A 22,980-nucleotide genomic window follows, 5' to 3' on the forward strand; every position below is an offset into this window, starting at 1 on the left:
GAAACCATATGCGGTTGGGTGGATCTCTTCTGTTTAAGCGGTTCGTTTGGGAAACATCGCATCATCTTAATATTGATAGAAAAATGTTTATTTCTCATGTTTAACGTGATCTTTTGCCCTTATTATGGCATGAATTGTGTGCATGAATTGTGTGTTCGACGTCGGGGCCTTCCCAAGCAGCCTCCAGGCTTGGGATTTGCCCCGGCTGCCACTCGGCTGGCTAAGGGAGAAGCAGGTGGAAAGGAGCAAGTGTCCTCGTCCTTCCCAGCGGGACAGTGTTCCCTGCCGGCCCCGCGGCTCCGGCCCCGGCTCGGCCGCCTTCCCGGGGCTCCTGCAGCTTCACAGACGGATCCTGCCCATTCCTTAGTGCCCGCCTGGCGTTTTCCACCTCTGCCCTTGCAGGGAAGTTTGGAATGGGAGCGCGCTGCTCCGCGTGCCACGGTGCCCTCGGGCACCTCAGCACCTTCGTGCCTACCCACTCTCCTCCTAAATCACACGTATTGATATTTTTTCACTCGAACCAAGAATGATGTTGAACATGCCAGTAAAATTCTTGCATTGCAATTATTGGAAGAATGTTTAGCACAACTTTATTAAATGGGGAGAAATAAGCATGCTGTTTTTTTCTAAATGGTTTCGTTTGCTCGTGTTTTCTTTGTTGACCCAAATGAATGAAATTAGAACAAACAATCTCTGAGTCATTTGTAATCAAGAGCTGATTAATGGAGTTTGGTTTCGTGGCCATTATTCATTCAAGAACACCTGATATCTTTCCCATAAACAAATTGTGTTTGTCCAAATTAAGAAATTAAATGAAGCATTTGATGAGTTTATGATTGACCCTTCTAACTCCGAGCCCATTAGTCAATGTCGTTATCATACAAACCTGTTTGACTAATGTGCTGTCTAACGAAGCATGTGGATTTATTATGATTTCTGATTAATGCGTGCTGCAAGCCGCACTACTAGATTGTAATAATTTTTGGATTTTCATTTTAGCGGTCGCTGAAGATTTTCATCTGTGATGAAATGCATTTATGTCCCATTAGATTTAGAGATGATTATGAGGTGCCGACTGAATAAATCTTAAAACATAGTAGTGGATGTTTTACAAAGGTGCCTTTTCCCCACGGTACCGTTGTCTTCAGCTTTTCCTATGGATGACTGCCTGGCACTTGATAGCAACCTGTGTGACGAGGAGGCACAGACACCCTTAGCAGATAGTTATAAGGCTCTATAGAAATAGGCACTGCCTGTTTTCTTTCCCACAATTTAGGCTTTTTTTGTTTTATAACCTTTTAATATCTGTATTCAGGGGAAAAAAGAATTCTACTGGAGGGTCACTCAGAATCAGAGATTGTTTTGAAGGAGTTGACAGTAATAACACCTGCCCGTGGGAATGTTCTGGGAAAGCAGATATTGAGATGAACTTGTATAATATGATGGCTTTGTTGTATCCTTTTAAATGCCATAACTAAGAGTATTTTGAGAGGTCATTTTCAGTTTTAGCTCTCAAAATTTTCTCATTTGCCCTTTAAAATGTAATCGAAAAGTACTCGGTGCTCTCTGCAAAAGGCACGTGAAAAAATCAGCAGGAGCAAGCATTCCCTCCGTGGGCTGGCAAGCAGGTACCTGCAGCCACCCGTGGTTTTCCCAGTGTTTTGAAAACCTTCCTGAAGAGTTGCAACCCGAACGGCCTGTGGAAACCACTTGTTTTCTGTTCCCATCGGGATGTTTTCTGTCCCGTCAGGACAATCTCTTCTTTACTAAAACGCAAGCAGCAGGCGCGTTGTGTGTCAGTGTTAGAAGGAAATGGGAGCTCTGGATCTGCTTGTTGCTGGTTATAGTCCCGATATGTTGTTTTTATCTGATTTATCACTCTTTCTTGTAGGCCATGGTTCTATATTGGTCATTTTGAGAGGAAAGCAAAATCCTCCACAGCCTTCACGGGTTGCAGCTACCCCTGCTTGCTTTCCCTCCACGACGTTCTCAGTTTTAAACCGAGAAACATGCAGGTCTACCTGGGCGCCAGTACAGAACTATGTCAGAGGTATGGAGAAAAGGGGGGGAAAGGATGGTTTTCCTGGAGAAATGAATTTCCTGGAGAATTTTGAGACAAGGGGCGCTGCTCCGCGCACCTCGCCCACGGCAGGGAAGTGCCTGGTGAGCGTGGACGGGGCTGCTCCGCTCGCTGCAGCTCCTGCCCTGCAGCAGCCGCCTCGATTCCTCCTCCCCGTTTGTGCTCTCGGACACCAAAAGCCAGTTCTGCTTTCCCAGCTCCCAAGTATATTAGATGTATTCGTAATTTTTGTGCAATGATAAAATGCTTTCCGAAAGGCACCATCTAGCAAGCAGCCGTTGCACAGTCTGCTCTGAGAGCTGCTCGTGGTAGAAGAATGAATTAAGACAGTTTATGTCAAAAATTGCACGAATATGTGATGAATGATCTTGCAGAAACTGCATAGAACTCTATTTGCCTTTGGCATTTAAAACTCATAATTCCTTGCCTGGTATTTAGTTACGTAGGGAGACCTCAACAAGAGCCATCCTGCTTGTGTTGGTCACCGAGGCAAGAAAAAAGAAAAATTCGTTGAATACTTCACCTTCTCACAAGGTGAAATTGTGATTGCATTGCTGTCAGGTTAAGCACAAAAGTGCAGCACTGAAATGCAGGCCGAGACAGGGATATCTGTACTTGCTTGTCTGCTACCAGGCTTTTTAATAGAAGTGATTTGCACTGACAAGTGATAATAATTGATCCTACACCTCATAACTTATTTAAATGAAAATTCGGTGCTATAAACAGTATTTTTAATATTGTTCCTATTCATATGTCACTTTGGGCGGGGGGAAGAAAAGTGTTGAGAAAAGCACAGCTGAGTTTTATCTTGGAAGTTATTCCTGTTCCTTGCAGGTGTCCGTATCCATCCCTGAGCGTTCCTGGTCTGAGTCACGTGGAGCGAGGTGCAGCCAGAGGCTCCTCCTCACCTGCACTGACGCTCATCTCTCCGCTCTTCACATGGGTGTTTGATCAGGACAAATGAGTGCAGAATTAGAGTCTGCAAAACAAGCATTTGTGTTCGTGTTGACAGTTTTATTTTGGGTTCTGACCAGCAGCGCATAGTTTTACATGGTCTAGATCATGCACTTTTTGCAAAGCCCAAATTGAAATCAGAGAAATTCTCCTTCCTATGAGCTTTTGTGTCTGCCCGGCCCAGTTTGAGTGAATTGTGTAGAAAGTTGAGCTTCATGTTTCCAATCTGGATTTAAACCTTCTTGAAGAAGGTATCTAAGGGATTTGGTCTACAGTGTTTGCGTGTGTCACTAGTAATCTCTGCCTCTTTCATGGGTTAACAGCTTGGGCAAATTTAGGCATAATTTCATGGGGACAAGAAAAGGTGAGTTCTTGATGCAGCAGCAACTTGTTTGATTCTAGGTTGCTTCCTCAAATACTGAGGCTGAAAAGTTCCTTCAAGAAAAGATCCCTTATATTATTTTTTTAACACAAAAGATCTTTCTTTGACCCATCTTCAGGAATGCTTTTGTGTAGATAATTTGTCTTCAGAGCAGAACAGGACATGCACAGCTCAGAAGAATAAGTGAAAGGACACAAAAGCTGGTTAAATTTTAACGCCAACAGTCAGCTCATCAGAGCTGCAACGAGCAAATAGTCCTAATAGGATGTTGTGCTGTCACCATCCTGCAATATATTAGGTTGCTCATCTTGAGCTATAGTATGGAAGTGCAATTATTACCTGTGTGTGTTGTCCAGGTTATTTTTCACTAAAGATAAAATTAATCAGAGCGTTATTTACTCACCATCTAAGGAAACGTGTGGCACTTCCACTTTATGTGTGTGTCCCCTGGCCAATCTCCTGCCTTTAACTGTCAAAACCCTTCATGAAGGTTTCCAAACTGGGCATGTTGGTCGTATCAGATCTGCTGAAGTTGAGAGCATCGAGCTGTGTGGGCTGTGCTGTGAATCTGCCTCAGTTTCGCCTCTCAGTAAGTCTGATGTGTTCAGCAGGGAACCGTCCAGCTTGATCCTTTCCTGGCAGGTTGTTGGAGGTGTCACCAGCGGTGCGTGGAGGCTTTGCTCTCTCCTGGCAAACCTTTGGCCCACCAGCTTCTCCATGCTTCGGGCAGCGAAGTTAGCAGCTATTTCAGTGTGGGAATGCATCTTTTTTTTTTCCCCCCCTTTCTTTGCTGTAAATATAAGCACTAACCCACGAGCTTTGGAATCGCCGGTGCTGTATTGCATGGGCAGCACCGTCAGCCCGTAGCGGTGTCCCCAGGCTCGTCGGCAGCGCGCGGACGCGGTGCAGGGTTGCCACAAAGCGTGCAGATTTGGGGGATCTGGGGTTGTTTTTGTGCTTTTTTGGTGTTCTTTTCAAGTTTGTGGAGGCGAATCCGCAGGCCGGGAGCAGATGACACCGGAGCCGAGATCCCGGCAGCCGCGTCGGCCGCGGGAGGTGACAGAACAGAGCCGCAGTTACCAGGCACCTCTGCGGCCTGACAGGACCGGCCCCGACGCTACTGGTGTCTCCATAACCCTTTTAGCTTCTTGTGCCTCTGACAGAGCACACAGTAACAGCAATGGGTTTGCCCTTGGCAAGCGAAAACTCATTTTGAGCGGATAATAAGTATTTACTATTTAGATAGCTGGCAATAAAATTTCTCTGAATGAGATTTTCCTGAGAAAATACAAACTGATTAAATTACTTTCTTTAATGGACTGGCGAAGCATGTAATAATAGTTTGTTGAAGCAGCGACTCTAATGCTCAGCTGCCCTTTTTTTTTCAGGGAAAACACAAGCAGGTGATTTTTTTTTCCCCTCTTCCCAAGTAGGATTTTTTCCTGAAAAACTTGTGACTTGCACAGAAAATGTGGCATTAGAGATTGATTTCTTCTTGGAGTATAATAATTCTAAATGCCCATTTGAAATCATTTCAGATTTCAAATGCAGCGTCTGTTGTAGTTGGGATGAGCCCTGGAGCTTCCCCCAGCTCTGGCATGGCCTTGGGTGCTGCCAAAAGCCGGGATTCCTGGATTGCCGCCCGCCCAGCCCACATCCCGGCCTGGAATAGCTGCAGAACATCCCAGCTAAGGGCCAGGGTGCCCTGGGCACCGCTATTCCCAGGCAAGGCCCAATATTCAGGAGAGGAAGGAGGAGGAGCCTTTAAAACCTGCTCCTGGAACGTGCTTATTTGAAACACTTGGTTTTATTGGATTTCTGAGCAAATAATGCCGTAGTAAACAAAGTCGGGAAAATAACCCACAAGGGGATTATAATAAAAGAGCTGGTTTTGCAGACACGTGCAAGTCTGAGGAAATGTGCCCTTGTAAAGCTGACTTACAAATATTTACCCTCCTTTCTAACTGAAATGCCCCGGGTAACTGTTAGAGGAAGGAGGGAGGTTACTGTGACTCGGGTCTTCAAGAGTATTTCTTTATTTCTTTTATCAGTGGTGTCCTTAGCAGTTCACGATGGCCAACATGCATCATCTTGGCACTGATTTTGGAAGTTCTTAAGCGTGCATATGCACGGTGAAGCACTACTTTGGATAACTTTGAGAATTTCATATTGTCATCATACATAAAATGTACTGAGATGTGATCTGAGTATTCTCCCCTTACATTGAATATATCTGAATATTCATGTCTTATAAATACTAATTTGCAGACTTTCATTTTCTCTCAAACTGTTGGCACTACCGTGCAATTTTTTTTCTGGCATTTTTTAATTCTAGAAAATCCGTATTTGTGGCATTGAGTGATACGAGGGATCCCACCTAGCAGTGGTAGCAGTGCAAGAAGGAAGAGGATAACATTCCCTTTCCTTTTCGAAGCTGAACATCAGTCACTACATGGCCGTACGGTGACGTGCAAACAAAGTCACAAGCTCCCGTGTATTTGATCTGAAGAACTTCAGCCCTGCCCAGTCCGATCGGCCCGCGCGGGGCGGCGGCGGAGCTGCGGCCTCGCTGCTTTGGGACGTTCCCAGCGGCGTGACTGAGGATGACCTGCCCGCTCTGACCCCCTAATTAGGAAATGCAGCTTGGCCTGGCGGGCTCTGCGGCTTGCGGGGCGAGGAGGAGCTCTGTGGGGTTTGACCGGGCTCACGTGCTCTGGGCTGCAGTAACACACGTGGGGCACCCCAAGCATCCAGAAAAAGCAGGAATTAAGGGAGTTATCCCTGTTACTTCAGTGCCAGAAATGCTTGCTAGTTTTTATGGGCTGTGTGGAACCTCTTTGTGTGACTCTATGCAATACTCTCCTAGAGTATTTTCAGTTGGGAGCTGTGTATGTCGTTTGGAGCTAAAGGAATATTTGCTCACACCTGCACCCTGTTCCTCTTAAATCTCTTCCTAGGAGCGTGTTGCAGGTTTTTGCCAAACCGCTGGTTACAAAAGCGGAGCTGGGAAGCAAATTCCGTAACCAAAGAGCAATCACTGCAGCTCGGTGTGTTCTGCAGCGCTGCTTGTTGCTCTGCTTGCAACGTGTGAGTGAGAGGTGTTAAATAATCACAAACGAGTCCCAAAAATCTCTCGCCAGGGATCAGCCCAGCAAGGAGCACGCGCGGCGCGCGGGGCGGCCGTGCAGGAGCCCAGGAGCCTGCAGGGATGTGCTGGCGGTGCCGGGTGCAAGCACGCGCCTCTGCATTCCCCACACGTGAGACCCCGCGCTCGTGTAACCGCTTACGCTTGGATTCGTTTTCATCATTGTTTTTAAGATGTTTTTATTGGATATTTCACCCCGCATCTCGCAGGGTGAGAGCTCCCGAGCTTGCTCTTTAAGGCAATTGAGCTGTTATTCCTAAGTAAAGCTGTCTCTGAAGAGTTGTTGAGAGGAACTTCAGTGGCTGCTTGCTGGAGATATATGTACGCCTCGCTGTAAATCCGGGTAAATAAACGTCAGCTCCAAGTGTGCTTGCAGCCCTCGGAGCCGGTGCTTCCCCCGCCGCCCGCGCCCTGCGGCGCGAGCCCCGGCGGAGCCTGCGCTGCATCCAGGGGGATCCCTGAGGAAGGGGGTCCTTCCTGCAGCCCCGGGCAGGACGTCGTGCGCAGGGACCGTGCGCAGCGGGAGCGCATCCCGAGCCCCGTTCTCCCGGGAGCAGCGGCAGCGCGGGAGCGTTGCCGCCGGATCGGCCAGGGCCTCGCCGGCCTCCCATTGCTCGGTTACCCCTCCGTGCCAGGAACGCTTCCTGAGCTCGTAATAATTCAAACTATTTACATTTTCTAATAACATGTGCAATACAGTCCTCGAGTAATCTGCAGCGACGGGCTTTGCAGAGCTCGTAAGTTAAAGCTACCTGGAATTGAAACCTAATTGGGGAAAGTTTATGGAATTTCTGCTGTTGAATAATGCTGTTTATTTATTACTTTGTTATAGCGCTGTGCAAATATATAGATGCACATGTCTGTGCTAGAATTATGCTGTCCAGACTTACGAGAGCCAGTTGGAATCTCTCAAGGCTGCAGATGAGTGAGTGTAAATGCAAGTGTATATTACGAGGCTCGTGCCCTTGGAGGTGACTTCCTTGCTGATGACAAATACTTCCTTAAATCCTCTCCGAGAAACCAGCCCTTTGTTGGTTTCGCCTCTTTGATTTTTCTATTTTCCCACTTGCCCTAATGGGTACTAATAGATATTTTTTAGAAACGGGAATTTATTTGCAGCACATTAAGACGTGTAGTACTTCAGAACCGTGTTTGATATCCTGAATTCTGTTCTGCACTGCTTAACCAGGACTGCAGCAGACTGTTTACTCAGTGATGTTGAGAGTGGTGTGTAGTGCGGGTGCAGTTTTCTTTTAATGTAGCTATTGAATTCAAACCCACATCACTTTTGGCTTCCTTCCAGGACTGATCTGCTGTGTGTAGTGAAGATAAATTGTTTGCTTTCAGCAGCATTTCTTCATCTTCATCAGTTAATCTGCAATGAAATTTTACAGGCAGCCACTGAATTTTTAAGCCATATATTTACCCCTTTTATCCTGGGGGAATATTTAATAATGCCGTGTACAGTAAATGATTAGAGTAGTTAATGATACAAGCTGAGAATGTATAGTTTCCCATCATTTTTCCCACCGGGATGAGCTCTTGGCTCGGGCGCGGGGCTCCGCGTTTTGCCGGGTCGCGTCCCGGGCTCTCAAGGCTGCGGGGCTGTAATTGAGCGCGCGCTGGCAGCGGCACTAAGTCTCGCGCACAAATCTTGCCGTGACGCACACTCCCCCTTTTGGTGCCACATGTCACCTTCTTTTGGATGCCTGTCGTATGATTCTGCAGTTAGGGCGCAGTAAATCCCGCTGCTTTTCCGCTCTGCCGTGGCTCGCTCCGCGCGGCTCCTCGCTGTTAGCCGGGGACGCCGTGTCCTGGTGCTTCCCGGCCCGCAGCCCCTTCTGCCTTTCGGTCTCATCGTTCTGCCGCTCTTTGCTTCCTCAGAAAATACCTCCTCTTCTCATCTTTTCACTTTCTGTTCCTGCACCAAGATTTTTCATCCCTCTCCTGGTGCAAGCGGAGAATCACCGTGACCATGTCACGAGCCAAGTCCCTTCTGTCTTGAGAAACTCCCTACATTGCTTCCTTGTGCGTGAAACAGGGTGCCTGGACATCTCCTTGTCCGTTCCCTGTCCCATTAGCCTTTATTTTGCACTTGTAACTGCAATTACAACTGCAGGTTTATGTCTAGGACATAAAACTAGACACCAGAGGAGGCGAGAGCTGCGTCACAGATTCACAGAATAGTTAAGGTTGGAAGGGACCTCTACAGATCATCTAGTCCAACCTTCCTGCTCCAGCAGGCACACCTACAGCATGTGGCACAGGGTGGCATCCAGGAGGGTTTTGAAGACCTCCAGAGTAGGAGACTCCACAAGCTCCCTGGGCAGCCTGTTCCACTGCTCTGTCACCCTAACAGTAAAGAAGTTGCTCCTCACCTGGAGACGGAACTTCTTGTGCTTCAGCTTGTGGCCATTACCCCTCGTCCTATCGCTGGCCACCAGTGAGAACAGCCTGTCCCCTTCCTCCCTGCATTCTCCCTTCCTGAACTTATACATATTAATCATATCCCCTCTGAGCCGTCTCTTCTCCAGAGAAAACAGGCCCAGCTCACTCAGCCTCTCTTCATACGAGAGATGTTCCATTCCCTCAGTCCATCAGATCTTCCCGGGCTCCTTTGCCGTTTGGGTGAGGGTCTTGGGCGCAACACGACTGCGAAACGCCCCGGCTGGTGGCACGCCGCCCGCTCCGAGCGCGAGGGGAATCGCTGCAGGATTTAATAGCAGCCCCGGCAGCGCCGCGGGAGCCACCGAAGCGATTTGAGCCAATTAATCCCTAGTGTTAAAACATGTTTCACTTGAATTTTTTATCAGACTCATGTGGGAAACGGTATGTGAGAAAGAAAGAAATTAGAAATGCACTAAATAATAGATGGGTGTACCTAGCCAAGATGTGCTTGTTAGGGCCTCTTCGTCCCTGTCATTCCGAGTATTTAGTGCTGGATCCTCAGCTGGGGAAACTGCTGAGTCCTGGGGAAGGCCGGGCCCCGTGCAGCCCGACACCGTAGGGATCCGGCCCGAGGAAAACTGGGCTGTTTGGGAAGGACAGCGATGGTGGCGGGGAGGGTTTACTGATGTTGCCTAATTATACTGTAATTGCCATAGTAGTAATAGCATAAAAATGTAAATTTGCTTTCTTCTGACTTTGCCCTCCTCAGGAAGCAGCTCGACACTATTTCATTAGGTGCAGGTGAGTTTCCCTGGAAGCATCTGAAGGAGCTTCCACCCCAGAGGAGCGGGCGCGGGGGCCCTGTCTGTGGGCGCCAGTCCCTCGTAGCAGCCTTTCTGCCATTCATCTTTAAAAACGTGGTTAACGTTTTCTGTTAACAGCACAACCACTAAAACGGTTACGGATAACACGGGAAGAGGTGGTGAGAGCCACGGGTGATTCCGACCTGGGTGTCTGCCTAGCAGCGACACGCTGGTTGTTACTGAGCGCCGCGCGGCGCTGCGGCTGCGGCAGGGCCTGCACGCCCGGCCTGCGGGAGCTCTGTGCCTGCAACGTGGGCTGAAATCACAGCCTGCCACTAAGAAACACACAGTATTAGGGAGGAGGAGGTTAAAAATAACGCCACAAAACAGGTTTGTTATCGTCTTGGTTGTTTTGAGCACAAACTTGGTTGTGCAGCCGAAGGGGGCCCAAGCTTGCCCAGGCAATAAGGGTTTGGACCTCGGGCCCCGGCCCTGCTGGAAGCCAAGCTCCGAGGTGGGATGAGCTTGGAATGAGCTCGGAATTGGCTGATGGATTCACGGCCAAGCACGCGTGGCCCTAGTTGCTCATCAGTGCCTTAAGCCACGCAAAGGAGTCAGCAGGAAGCGACGAGCGCGGCCGCTGTACCGGGGAGGGCAGCGTGGTGGGGACACCGCGGAGCGCAGAGGGATTCCTAGGAATGCTGGAAGTGCGGGAAGTGCCCACATTGTAGCGTGGAGAGGCATGGACGCGGTGTCACACAGAGGGGCTGCCGGGCCCCGCTCCCTGCCGGCACAGGGAACGTCGCCTTGCAGGGCACGGATAGGCAGCGACAGGGTCTGCAGCGGCCGCCGTCGGTGCAAGGAACGCCAGAAAAACAGCCTGCACATTAACTAAGGCCGGTAAATTAATAATGGATTATACTTGTATTTTTGTACACGAGTTGACTGAATATTTCATAAGTGCAAAAATGTTTGTGTTTGGAAAAAAAAGAAAGAAGTGGTTAGAGTCTTTAGGATCGGCTTTGGAGGCCCCTCGGCTGTGGTTTAGGTGCAGTGTCCTCGGTCCCATGTGCAGAAATACAAAGTCTAGGGGAAAACGCAGTGGGCAGGATCACAAAGCACACGGCGCGAGCGGGCTGGAGCCTCCGCGGCGCGTCCCCGCGCAGCCTCGGCCGTCGCCGCTTTGCCGGGCTGCGTCCACCCCTGCGCCGCTTACGGGCCGCTGCCTTGTGGGGGTCACTGCCTTCCCTTGCCTTGCCTGCAAAGCGACTCCCCTCCGCTGTTTTAATCTTTTGGTCTGGGAAGAGATCCTTCCAGCCTTCCCATTGGCATCACGTCGTGCTGTGGGACGGCCTCTTTCAGGGCAGAATAGATCCATTTTTGCGTCAGGCTTTGGGAGCAGCCATGGAAGGCGGCGGCGGGTGCAGCGTGGAGGGCAAATCCAGCCCTCCGCAAGGGAACCGGCAGCGTCTCCTCGCTTCTCAGCCTAGAATGTTTGTCAAAGGCAAAAAACCAGGCTATTCCAGCCCTTCGGCTAAGGTTGCAATGAAATTCATGTATTGCTTTTCTTTCTGTTCTTCCTTCTGGTTTCTTTTTCCACGTATGGTTTTTATTTGCGGCTAAAAAATGATCAGCTTTCAGGAACGCAGAAAACGGTTTCGGAGGGACGCGTGGGGCCGAATGCCTAAAAAGACTTGAGTTTGACGTGAGGGGGACGCGGCCTGGGAGCCTGTTCTGTTTTACAGGGGAGTTAGGGCATAGAGGGAAGAGCTCTGCGAATACATGGAATAAAGAAATAGAGGGAAGATGCGGGGGGCTGTATGAACGTGGGGTGCAGAAGGAGACGGGGCCTTGGCGTGCCGGTCCGTGTTCCCGTTCCCCACTTCCCGCTGATGAGCCCGGCTAACAAGGAGCTTGTGCCAGGCGCTCTGGCAGAAACACGGGCCGAGCCGTTCACGCGACGCACGGGGTCCATCTGCAATCCCACGTGAGACCCGAATTGAATTTAAATGGGATTTCTATTATCCCACCAGCGAGAATCAAGTGTAAACGAAGTAAAAGTCTTTAGAGTTGCCAGCAGGTTGTTTTTACTAGCTAATTTAGTACATTCTCAAAAGGATGCTCGCTGGCAGGAAAGTTTGAATATTTCATGACTTGCAGCGCAGAGTAAATACAGGGAGGGGAAGCAGCTCTGTGTGCCCAGGCTCCCGGCACCAGGCCCTTCCCGCCCCGCTCCTGAATTTTCCTTCCACAAACGACCGGATCATTCACTAGGTGGAAAAACTAAGCGCGTGCTGACCCGAACACGGGTTCTTCATACCCCGTTTGCAGTGACTTCATTGCATACAATTCCGGCCTGGATTCCGAGGCCTGCTCCTTGTTGGCTCTTTTGACATGATGATACTTTTTAAAACTTAATATTTCATCTAGTATAATGCTATTAGAGACTTATTCTCACTTAGTTCACTCATCAGGCAGTGAGATGGCAATAAAAGAGAATGGCTCCTTTGAGACATTAATGCTTTGGAATAAATGATGTGCTAGAACAGAAATTTAATTAATTTACAGAGTATATTGATAGTCCCTTGTTACTGTGCTGTATATTTTTAATCTTCTTTAACATCTGTAGCAAAGTGTTTGAAAACCCCTGCAGTTGAGCAACTAGTAGATAATTAAGTAATAAGGGAAGAGCTTCTGGAGAGGAAAAGATTCTTTTGAGAAACCACTGCCATAACGTGAATATAGCACTGCTGCTGTGATCTGCAGTGAAGAAAAAGTAATATACTGCCCAGCCAAATAGCAAGTAATAAGGATTCGGCTCCTGTTTTAAATGCAGTCTACGACTGCATCCCTGAAAATATCATTGTGTTCTGTTGTATCTGCAGGAAGGCTCATACGGATGAGGTGCTGCGGTAGCAAATCTTCCTCGCGCGCTCGTGCCCTTGCGGTTCCGTGTGGGCGAGAGCCGGGGCGCGGGAGAAACTCTGGGCGGTTTTCCTTGCAGGAGATGAGCGCGGAGATTTGCCCTGAGCTGAGGGTGCATCGAGACGATGTCCTGCCGTGACCGGTGCCGCTAAAGGCAGCGCGTTAAGAACCAGCCTGGGGCGCCACGTGGCACCGACTTGGCGCTAGCCCCCGGGGAAGCTTCTGTGGTGACACAAATCAAGTTAACCAGGTGCAAAGCTTGTTGCTCATACCTCTTGTCTCTTCTCTTGTAGCCAAAGCAGACGAAGCTTTAAAGGCCAAGGAGAGAAGCGAAGAAGAAGCAAAGAAAAGGAAGGAAGAAGGTAACAGGTTTTCTCTTGGGTAATGCACTGCGGCAAGTCCCGAATGGGAGTTTTGGAGGGACCGACTTGGCCTGGCCGGTTGGGCCGGGACTGGCCGGTCCTGCTGTGGATCCCGTGTTCCTTGCGGCAGGAATTGCTCCGTGTGCGGGAAGGGCCGGCCGGGAGCGCAGCCGCTGGAGCAGCAGCCGCAGCCCTGCGGGTCGCGGGCGCCGGAGGCCGACGCGGCGCCGGGCGCCCCGGCCTCGGGGGCACCTTTCGTCACTCTTGGCTGGGAGCCTAAAGCCTGGCTCATCCCTGAAGCCCAGGCCGAGCCTGGCTGCTTTCTGAGGGCAGCGGCAGCTCGTTTGTGCTTCCCGCAGAGCGGCGCTGCGCGCGGGGAGCGAAGGGGCCTCGCTCTGCCGCTCTCGTGCTGCCGTTCTGCGGGATTCGTACGTTTGTACTGCGTTTCCCACCCCCGTTCGTTTCTAGCTTTGCATGTCTTTAATGAGCTCCAAATTGTGGGACTGACCATGTAGTAAGGCAAGCGGCTTGCAAAACTCTAACGTAATCTCTATTAATGATTCATGGGATTGATTGCCTTCTTTTATATATATGATAGTTGGAAAAAAAAAAAGAACGTTTTGCAAGTCTAGGTGTAATATTCAGGTTTTCTGGGATATCTCATTCCCAAATTCCTGCTGTGCTTGATGAACATGTAAAATGCAGTGTAATTCTCTTTAAATTTTTCAAGCTCGTGTGTTGCCTGCCGCTCTGCCTTCGGAAGAGGCTGGAAGTGTTCCCGCTTCCTAAAGCTGTAGCTTGGTGGTGTTCAAAGAGGGGCTGGGCTGGGGCTGGGCTCTCCGGGCCTCAGAGGCTCCTGGGCGGTCGCCGTGTCCAAAGGAAACCTTTTCTGTCCCTTTCCTGCTGTGTCCCTAGGCTGCGCAGCAGGAGCACGGCCGTGTGTGGGTGCGGGACGCCAAGCCCACACAGGGTATCCATAGGAATATCATTCCATAAGGGGAAAAGCGGCCAGTTTCCTGCCGAGTTGGCCCGGAGCGTTTCCCAGGCTCCACGGACGGCTCCTGCGTGGTGCTGGCCCGGAGGGAAGCGCCGCCCGCCGCAGCCCCCGGCTTAATTGCATTAGAATTACTAATTGTGCGCGCCGCGTGTGGGGCTCCCTTGGCGCTGCCGCGGGCCGGGAGCACCGGGAATCTCCCTCCTGGAGCGCAGAGGGTGGCTGGGCCGGGGCTGCGGAGACACCACCGCCTTCGGCAGGGGCTGCGTGGGGCCCCTGCAGCCCCCGGCCCCACGGCGAGCGGGGCAGCAGCCCCCCAGCCCCACAGCGAGCGGGGCGCTGCAGCCCCAGCCCCACAGCGAGCGGGGCCCTGCAGCCCCACGGCGAGCGGGGCGGCAGCCCGGGGAGCTGCCGGCAGCGGCTCCCGCGCTCAGCGGCCGCCCTGGGGAAATGAAGGTGGCAGCAAATGAGCAGCAGGAGATTTAATTATCGCTCCGAGACCTTTCCCTTTCGGGCTCAGTGATCCTGAACGGCGGCGTTTCGCCGCAGCCTGTGCGGACGCCAAGCGTCGCTTCCCAATTTGTTCCTCCGCGCAATGATAAGCCAAGCAATTACTGGTGTATTGATTTTTCATCATGGCAAATTTAAAGTTGATTTTTCCCTGAAAAGGCAGGGGTGATTAAGTGTTTCCCCTCGGTTTAGTGCGAGGGAGCTGTGTGGCAGAATCTAATATCCTGAGGTCAACCTCGGCGGGCAGATAATCGGCGCCTCGGCCACGTGCTGAGGAGGGAAATCAGGACTCCAGATGCGATAGGGTACGTGTGGGGACGCTTTAATTTGCTGCGTGCGTGCGGCGCGCGGCATCTGCCTGGCGAGGCGCACGTGGCCAGGGCCCGGGAGGACAGGGATGCGCCGGGATGCACTGGGATGCACTGGGATGTGCTGGGATGCTCCGGGCTGCGGCCGGCCCCGGCTTTCCCATGGTGCGAGGGAAGGGGGCACCGTGCCCCAGGACCTGCCAGGCTCCGAACTGCGTTTTGGGTGGGAACTCTCTCGCTGGGCCGTTTTTAGCTTCTCTAAGCAGCAGTATCAGAAGTTCATAAGCAAAATTCTTCGACGTGTAGCTCGTTTTTGACTTAATTGTGTGAATAACGCACCGCTTTCCCAGGTCAGAGGCTCAGTTAGGCACGGAGACGTCACACGCTGGGTCCCGCATTGCCGAGGAGGCGCCGCGGGGGCCGGGCGAATCCTTGGTGCGCCCCACGCCTGCGCGAGGTGCCGCAGAGCCGGCGCTGGCACCGCCGCCGCCGCCGCCTTGTTCCTCCTTGTTCCTCCTTGTTCCTCCTTGTTCCTCCTTGTTCCTCGGGTTGCTGACGTGCCGCAGTTGGAAGCACGCGGAAGCCAAGGGAGGCGCTCGTGCCGTCGCTTGGGAGCAGAGGCTGTCGCTCGCTCGGAGCCCATCCACCAACTCGGCGTGGGCCGCCCCGAGCCCCAGCGCGGCTGAGCCCCGCGCTGCGCTCCCAGCCCCATTTACGGCCCTTCCTGCAAATTACAACCCTGGACATTTTCTTCAAGGTTTGAGGCACCTGAGAACCGCGGGCTGCTCGTGCACTTCGTTAACGCCGCGTGTTTCACCGACTTCTTTCTTTCCGCGGGCTAACGCGCCAGCCGAGAGCAGCAGCGGTTAAGGTAGTGGCATTGTAAAGCAATCACCTAATTAGTTACCTGAATTCAGTCACTTAAAAATAGAATTTATAGCTGCCTACTGAAAAGCTGCTTCCAGAGGGGCTGGAGGAGCCGGCGGCGGCGCCCTGGCTGCCCCCCTGTCCCGTGGGGCAGGGACGCCCCTTCCCATGCGGAATGCAGAGATCTATGATGCAGATGCCTCCGTGCTGCTGCCAGGCATTTTTCCCTGATATACAGCACTTATTTTTGCCTTGATTTAGCAAATGATCCAAAACGGTTAATGTTGAAAAAGTTATTTTTTAACAAGCCGCATCTTAGGGCTGCACTTTGCGTGCTGCCAGACACTCCAGTTCGGCACGGTGTGGGATAACACACTGCAAGGAGGGTCTTCATGGTTATTCCTTCCTCTGCGACAAAAAAAACAGAATTCTCCCGTAATCTGAGGCTAATTTATTCATTCGTTAAGTATTTCACTTAAATTCTGAGGTTCGGTCTTTAAATTTCCATTAATTTGCACTGTTTGGTCTATTGAGGTTTTCATTTGTCAAAACTGTTAGCTCTGGGGTATTAGTTACGCAAATATTGATGTGCAGCTTTGGCCTGGTGGCTATCAATTGAAATCAGAAAATCGATGGCCTTAATAGCTCCTCATTAGCGCGCGGCCGGGCCGGGCCGGGCGCTGCGGAGCCCGAGCAGGAGGCGTATGGAAATAACGGGGCGCACCCCTCAGCTCACATTCAAAGTGGCTCCGTGGATTTTAAGCGAGTTCATTGTTTGCAGTCAGGAAGGTCTGATTTGGGCCATAATCCTGCAGAAACAGGTGTGCTGGGTTACGTTCTCGCCGAAGGCTCCAGCCCGACCCCAGCGGCAGCGCGCACGGCCCAGGCCCCGGGCAGCCAGACACAGCGAGACGCAGCTCCGGGGTCGGCAGCGCTGTTCTCCAGGGAAAACGCAGGAAAACGGGTGTCCCCGCTTTGGTTAAGCATCCTGTCCACTGCACAGCAGCGGGCTGGAGGAGAAGGAGAAGGAAAGGAGCCCCCCGCGCTCCGTAACGCCTAGGATGAGTGAAATACAGACTCAGTTAACGATGTTTAAAGATGACATGGGCAATTATAACTGAAAGGTCAGGGTAGGTGGCAGTTTTCCCAAGCATGCAGAGTGCCAGAAAATCCCCCAAAGTACATATTTTAATTGAGTTATGTTTTCTTTCCTTCACATCGAAGCATTAAGGCATTACCCCATTCCTGGTTCTGTGCTCCTGTGATTTAACATGGCAAAATTCCCAGATCTGGTTTTCGACAGCAAAACCACATCATGCACCGGCCTCCGCCCGCGATGAAATACAGCGTGGTGCTCGCTCCCAAACACCGCGTCCTTCCTCGTTGGAGGCAAAAATACATCTAATAAACGGGGGAAAAAAAAATAATTCCAAAGGGGTGGAAGCAGAGCCAGGTCGGGAGGCGGGAAGGGATGAGGGCAGCGCGGCAACAGCTCCCGGCACAGGAGGTTGTTCCTGGCACAGGGATTTTCCCGGGCAGCCTGGACCGGGCCCTGCACTTTGGCCAGTGTCGTCTTGGTGTCTCCTAGTCTGGTGTGTTTGGGCTTCACTCCTGTTTGTGCTGGCTAAGGGCTGCTCGAGATGGGAGCTTTTATATATATATACATGCGTGTGTGTGTGTGTGTTATATTCTGTCGGTGCCGGACAGGTATTCAGCTGGAATAAAGGGTAACATCTGATCCGCCAGCGGGAGGTCTGGCCTGGGGAGCACCTAGAAGGACAAAAGACAGGACCAGAACAACCCCAAATTCCGCTGATCCACGCAGCGTTTCCCGTTCAGCCGCTGACTGGAGTTGCCTTTGGTGCTTGAGGGAGCCGAGGGGGCTCCTGGCGCCCAGCGAGAGCCGCTGGATGGGGTGAAAGCAACCCGTTAAGTTACAGGTTGTCGGGAGGGCGCCCGTGGAGGGGCCGGGGCCGCTCGCCCTGCTCCTCGCGGGCAGAGCCGGCCCGGAAACCCCTCTATGGATACGAACAGGGATAACAGATACGTGTCTGTGCTTAGTGCGGACAAATTGTTATGTATTACACATGTATGTAATATAGACACTCATCCGCCTGTACGGACAATATAGGGGTTATTTGGGATGCAGATATATAAAAGATAGAAGCAGCCAGTAATTGCCTTTAAGATCAGAGCACAAAGCATTACCTTGGATTTTACAAGGCCAGCGAGCAACAAAGAGCAGTAATTTATGAGCTCAGCGTAAAAGAATAGCATAATTGCATTAAAAATTAATGCTAATGAACACTAAAATGGGGAAGGTGGTTATGATGAAAGTTTGTATTCATCTTCCCCAGTTTGAATGATGGCTAGTGGCTTGATTAATGGCTTAATTTCTATCAATTAGCGGGGAAAAATCTCCTACGAGACAAGGGTAAATTGAGCATCGCGTTGCCCGGGTGGCTGCGGTGCGCGGAGCGGAGCTGCGGCGCCTGCCGCCGCGCTGCAGAGCGGCCCGGCCGCGGCCTTGGAGCGCGGCAGGGAGGATTCGCGCCGAGCCGAGCGGAGCCGAGCGGAGCCGAGCGGAGCGGAGCCGAGCGGAGCCGAGCCGAGCGCCCTTGGCCGCCCCTTGCTTAGTGCACGCGGTTCTCGTGCTGGAGGGACCCATTCCTTTTCTGGGCCGGGTTTGCAGGTTACAGTGACCACCACCACCCGGCCCGCGGGGAAGGCGCCGAAACGGGGAGCGCTGGGGGGAGCCCTCGAGTGCCCAGGTGCATGTATGTACACACCTGTAGATTCACCTTGGAGCTCCCTGGTGCACATATACCTATAGATTTACCTTCGAGCTACCAGGTGCATGTACATATGCACCTATAGATTCACCCTTGAGCTCCTTGGTGCACATACAGCCCTGTACATTGACCCTGCAGCTCCCGGGTGCACATACACCTATAGATTCACCCAACAGCTCCCTTGCGCACACATACACCCCCTCCTATACACTGACCCTGCAGCTCCCGGGCACACACACCCCTATACACTCCCTATACACTGACCCTGCAGCTCCCTATGGATTCCCCTCTGGATTCCCCCTATACACCCCCTATGGATTCCCCTGCCCCCGCTGCCCCGCGGCTTCCCCGGGGCCGCAGCGCCCCCTGGCGCCCGCGGGCGCCGCCGCTCCTGCCGCTCCGGCCCCGCAATCCCTTTAGCCCTAATTTTTATTGCCCATAGATCAGCCCCTGGAAAAGAGGAGCGGCCTCCACGAGCCCTAATGCCGTATTAAGTTTATTTTTTTCGCTGTAACGCAGTAAAAAGACTTGCTGTGCAGTGAGTTAGTATTGATTTTTTTTTGTCTATAGCCTCTTAGCTCTCCGACTCCATTATTTTTGATTTTACTATGAAATACATATCCTTCCTCCTGACATCTGACAAACAACATCTGGAAGCCATTCCGTCTACCAATAATGTGTTTGTCAAAACGCCGTGCGCTAATGGCTTCTGCTTCCTGCGCTCCCTTCTGCCCCGTTAATGCCCCTGATGCAATCCCCAGCGCCGCCGCGCTTCGGCCTTTGCTGCCGCGGTGCCCCGCGCGTCCCGTCAGCGCCCCAGCCCGAAACCAGTGCGCGAGGAGCGGGCAGGGGGTGCAGCCCTGAAAGGGAGCACGGACTGGCAGCACGAGGTGCAGAGGCGCCCTTTGCCAGTCGCTGCCGTGGGTGCAGAGGGGATTAACTGTGCTGCAAACCTCCGAGGAGCCCTGACCTTCCCGCGCAATTCTCCCGCTATAAATCCATCCTGTAAGGACTTTGTTTGCAAATTCTGCTGCGGGCATCTGGAATTACGTCACACATTGATCCATAACAGCCGACTCACTGCTGTTATTTCTGTCATGCAAAGGAGTTTTTCTCTGTACGGAGTACTTTAGCTTGCATTAAAGGCTGGTAGCTGGGTGTTTTTCCTGCTGGATGCTTCCTAAGTTGTGAAATGCATTCCAGGTTTTGCTTAGACATGGCATTTACCCCAGGCTTACACTAATGTGTCCTGACGTTGCACCTTCGCTTTCAGACCAAGCCACCCTAGTGGAGCAAGTCAAGCGGGTAAAAGAAATTGAAGCCATTGAAAGTGACTCCTTTGTTCCGCAGATGTTCAGATCGAGCAAAGACCTCAGAAAGGTAAGTTCTCAACATCCCTTCTTTGCGCATCAGCCTTTCAAAGCTGGGACACTGCTGGGGAGTTGCTGCTGGTGATCGCAGCAGTGTGGAGAGCCCCAACCCCACTGTGGGAGGCTGCGTCCGGGTGACGATTCCCTCAACGCTCCTTGGGGGTCAAGGAAGAACATGTTTAGATGGGCGAGAAATGAGATCAGCTGCTTCGACAGCATGTTTGGCAGTTCAGGTCATTTAAAGTGCTTTTAAACTCACATGAAATCGTGACATGTTTTTAAGGGAAAGCAGAATAACTAAAATACAAAGGTAATCATACATTTAGAATGTAACTAGAAGTCAGTATTCTTAACTCTGCTTAACCCAAGCCAAACATTAAAGCTGTATTTACTTACTGAAATAAACGGCCTGTTTTTCAGACAGCTTCCAAAGAGCAGACAAAATTAACTTAAGACGTCCAGGCTTCAAAATTTTACCTGTACGTTGGCCACTAAGTCTTCTAAGAGAGCCCAGACGTTTTTGTCTTTGGAGGAAGGCAAGGAAAGGGTTGGGGGGGGTTTACCCCTTTTTTTCCCGGTGTCACGTTTTAAATCATCCCTGTGTGTTTCCCCGTGGATGCTCACGCTGCTGTCCCTTGGGAAGCCTGTAAGAAGTTCCACAGGCTCTGCGGGAGGCGAGTGCAGGGCTGGCCGGGCCGTGCGGCGGCTCCGGCCGCGCGGGCCCTCCCGCCGCGGCACCCACGGGGCCCCTTCCTTCCCAGGGCACCGAGGCTGCCGAGCTGAGGCTGGAGCCTGGAGCGGGCGCAGCGGGAGCTGCCGACGCGGCCGCCCCTGAGAAGGAGGCGACGACGGCGGCCGCCATCCCTACCACCATCAAGTACCAGGACGATAACTCCTTGGCTCACCCCAACGTAAGTGTGCCCGTTCCCCTGTGTCTGCAGGGGAAAAAGAGGGTCCCCCGAATGACAGCAGCTCCGTTCGACCTAACTGACCTAACTGTTCCTGCGGTGCTGCTTAGCAAATAACGTGTGTGCTCAAGACTGCTTACTGATGAGCTGCTCATTGGCTCCAGAAGGATCCCCCCTCTTGCATAATCCACAAGAGGAAAAATACAGTCGCAGAGGGTTGCGTGCTTCTGGCTAGAAGCCAAATGGATGTGAGCAATTTTTTTCCCTTTAAAAAGGAATTCTATTCTTTTATACAACTCTGAGCTCTGATAAAAAGTGATGTAGTTTTAGCGTTACATACATGTTATGTATTTTAGAATGAAGTACTCTATTAATTTAATGACAGGAATTTAAAAATAAAAAAGTTTAAGAAATGATGCTCTTGGTTTATGGTTTGAAAGCTGATGGAGGACGCTGCATTCCCACACTTTACCCAATTCTAAAACTTTAACTTCATGACAGGCTTTTTTAAGATGAGATTTTTAAATCAAAGTAGTTAAGCTTATACAAATTCCTTTGTGGACACTTCATTGGAAATAAGAGTATCCACAGTAGATTTTTTTTTAATTAGCATGGTAAAAATGACTTACAGGAAACTCAGCTAAGTACTGAATAGCGAATGTGGCTGTTGAAGGTGCAAGCCCTACATGATACGACAAACTTGCCTTTTTTACTTAAGCACCCTTTAAAAGTGCTTAAAAGCTGTGCTTTTGCTAGCATTGAAATGGTTGCTACTTCTTTTATAACGCTATGACAAATCCAGATGAAGTTAACGGAGTTGCTCCTATTTTCCCCCTCTCCCTGCAGCTCTTCATTGAGAAGGCAGAAGCAGAGGAGAAGTGGTTCCAGAGGCTGATGGCGCTGCGGCAAGAAAGGCTCATGGGCAGCCCGGTGGCCTGAGCGAACTGCTGGGAACGTCGTACAGAAATGCCCCGTGAGGCCTAGAAATCCTACCCTGACATTTATTTTTCCCTTTTCATGGGATTTTAATACTCAGTGAGTGGTACCGAGAACAAGTATTTCATCTGAATAAACAGGAATGTTCCATCATCCGTTTTTTTCCTTAATTCATTACAGGGTCACTCGTACTGCTAAGCTACCTGCTGCTGCAGGGAAGGGGATCTTGGGGGTGTCATTTGGTTTGGTACTGAATTTCTCTGTGCAGAAGACCAGAAGACTTGATGGATCAACCCCCCAAAAAATACCATTCTATACCTACATCTATATCCATAGCCTGTCCAAGAAAGTTCAGATTGAGCAGAGCACAGATGATACACCTGGGCCACCGGATCTTGTGCAGCGGAGGAAGGATCCAGGGCCAAGGTTATTGCTGTTTCCTTTTCTTTGGTCGCTTTTCTCCTTGCTGCACTCACCTGCCTGCTCCAGACTGACCCTGGTTGCTTACGTTGGCCGTCTGAGCGCAGTGTCACCTTTGCTTTAAATTCACCCAAGCATCTACCTGCTCCTGTCAGGATACAAGAGATTCAGCAGATGTAACTAAAAATCACGTTATGCTTTTAAACAAATTGGTGGGAGTTTTCAGAAGGTTTCAGTATTTCCTAGTTAGTTTTAAGAACAATAAAATGATGAATATTCTGGAATATGGGGCACATTTAATGGCAAATACTATAAATATTACTGTGTGCATTGGTAGGAACTTTTATTGAACAAAACTAGTGGCATATCCAAACGGAGCAACTCTCTTTAGTATATGAAGCTCCCATTTGTCAAAGTAAGGCTTTAAAAGAATGAATTCTGTCATGTTTGGGCTACCCTCCAGTTTGTCTCACAGGCACCAGTCAGTGTATGAACATCAAACACCATCCAAACCAGGAAAAACCAAAGCATTTCTGCCAAGTTACCAGGCAAATCCCCACATCTGTGGGAAAACTAGAGTATCAGTGGAAGATTAAAATAAGTCTTGCAGTTCTGGACATACATCATTGGAAATTACATCAGTTTTGTGCTTGAATGAAGAACTTCCTACTCTTTTTCTAATGTTACTTTTCCTTGTTCTTGGATTTGTAGTGAAAAAATGGACAGTGCAAATACATCTTAATGGTCATCTTATTGCCTAATGATGTGAAAGGAAGATCTCTTAAAAATATGCTGGAATGCAAGATTAACTTTTCTTAACAGTCTTAGTTTTACTG

At 50.7% G+C, this 22,980-nt stretch overlaps 1 protein-coding gene across 3 annotated transcripts in view; it reads left to right on the forward strand.

The window, feature by feature from the left end:
* RSRC1 (arginine and serine rich coiled-coil 1) overlaps nucleotides 1-22,980 on the forward strand; it is a 105,738-nt gene extending 82,758 nt beyond the window's left edge. For all 3 annotated transcript variants that reach the window (XM_026045291.1, XM_026045289.1, XM_026045290.1), the window contains 4 exons: nucleotides 12,971-13,039; nucleotides 19,784-19,890; nucleotides 20,642-20,791; nucleotides 21,635-22,980. In XM_026045291.1, coding sequence (XP_025901076.1) covers nucleotides 12,971-13,039; nucleotides 19,784-19,890; nucleotides 20,642-20,791; nucleotides 21,635-21,727 — 419 coding nt within the window. In that variant the 3' untranslated portion in view covers nucleotides 21,728-22,980. The remainder of the gene's footprint in view (nucleotides 1-12,970; nucleotides 13,040-19,783; nucleotides 19,891-20,641; nucleotides 20,792-21,634) is intronic.

Source organism: Nothoprocta perdicaria, unplaced genomic scaffold, assembly GCF_003342845.1.
Source record: "Nothoprocta perdicaria isolate Ctin4 unplaced genomic scaffold, notPer1 scaffold_4, whole genome shotgun sequence".
In the NCBI taxonomy this organism is placed as follows: Eukaryota; Metazoa; Chordata; class Aves; order Tinamiformes; family Tinamidae; genus Nothoprocta; species Nothoprocta perdicaria.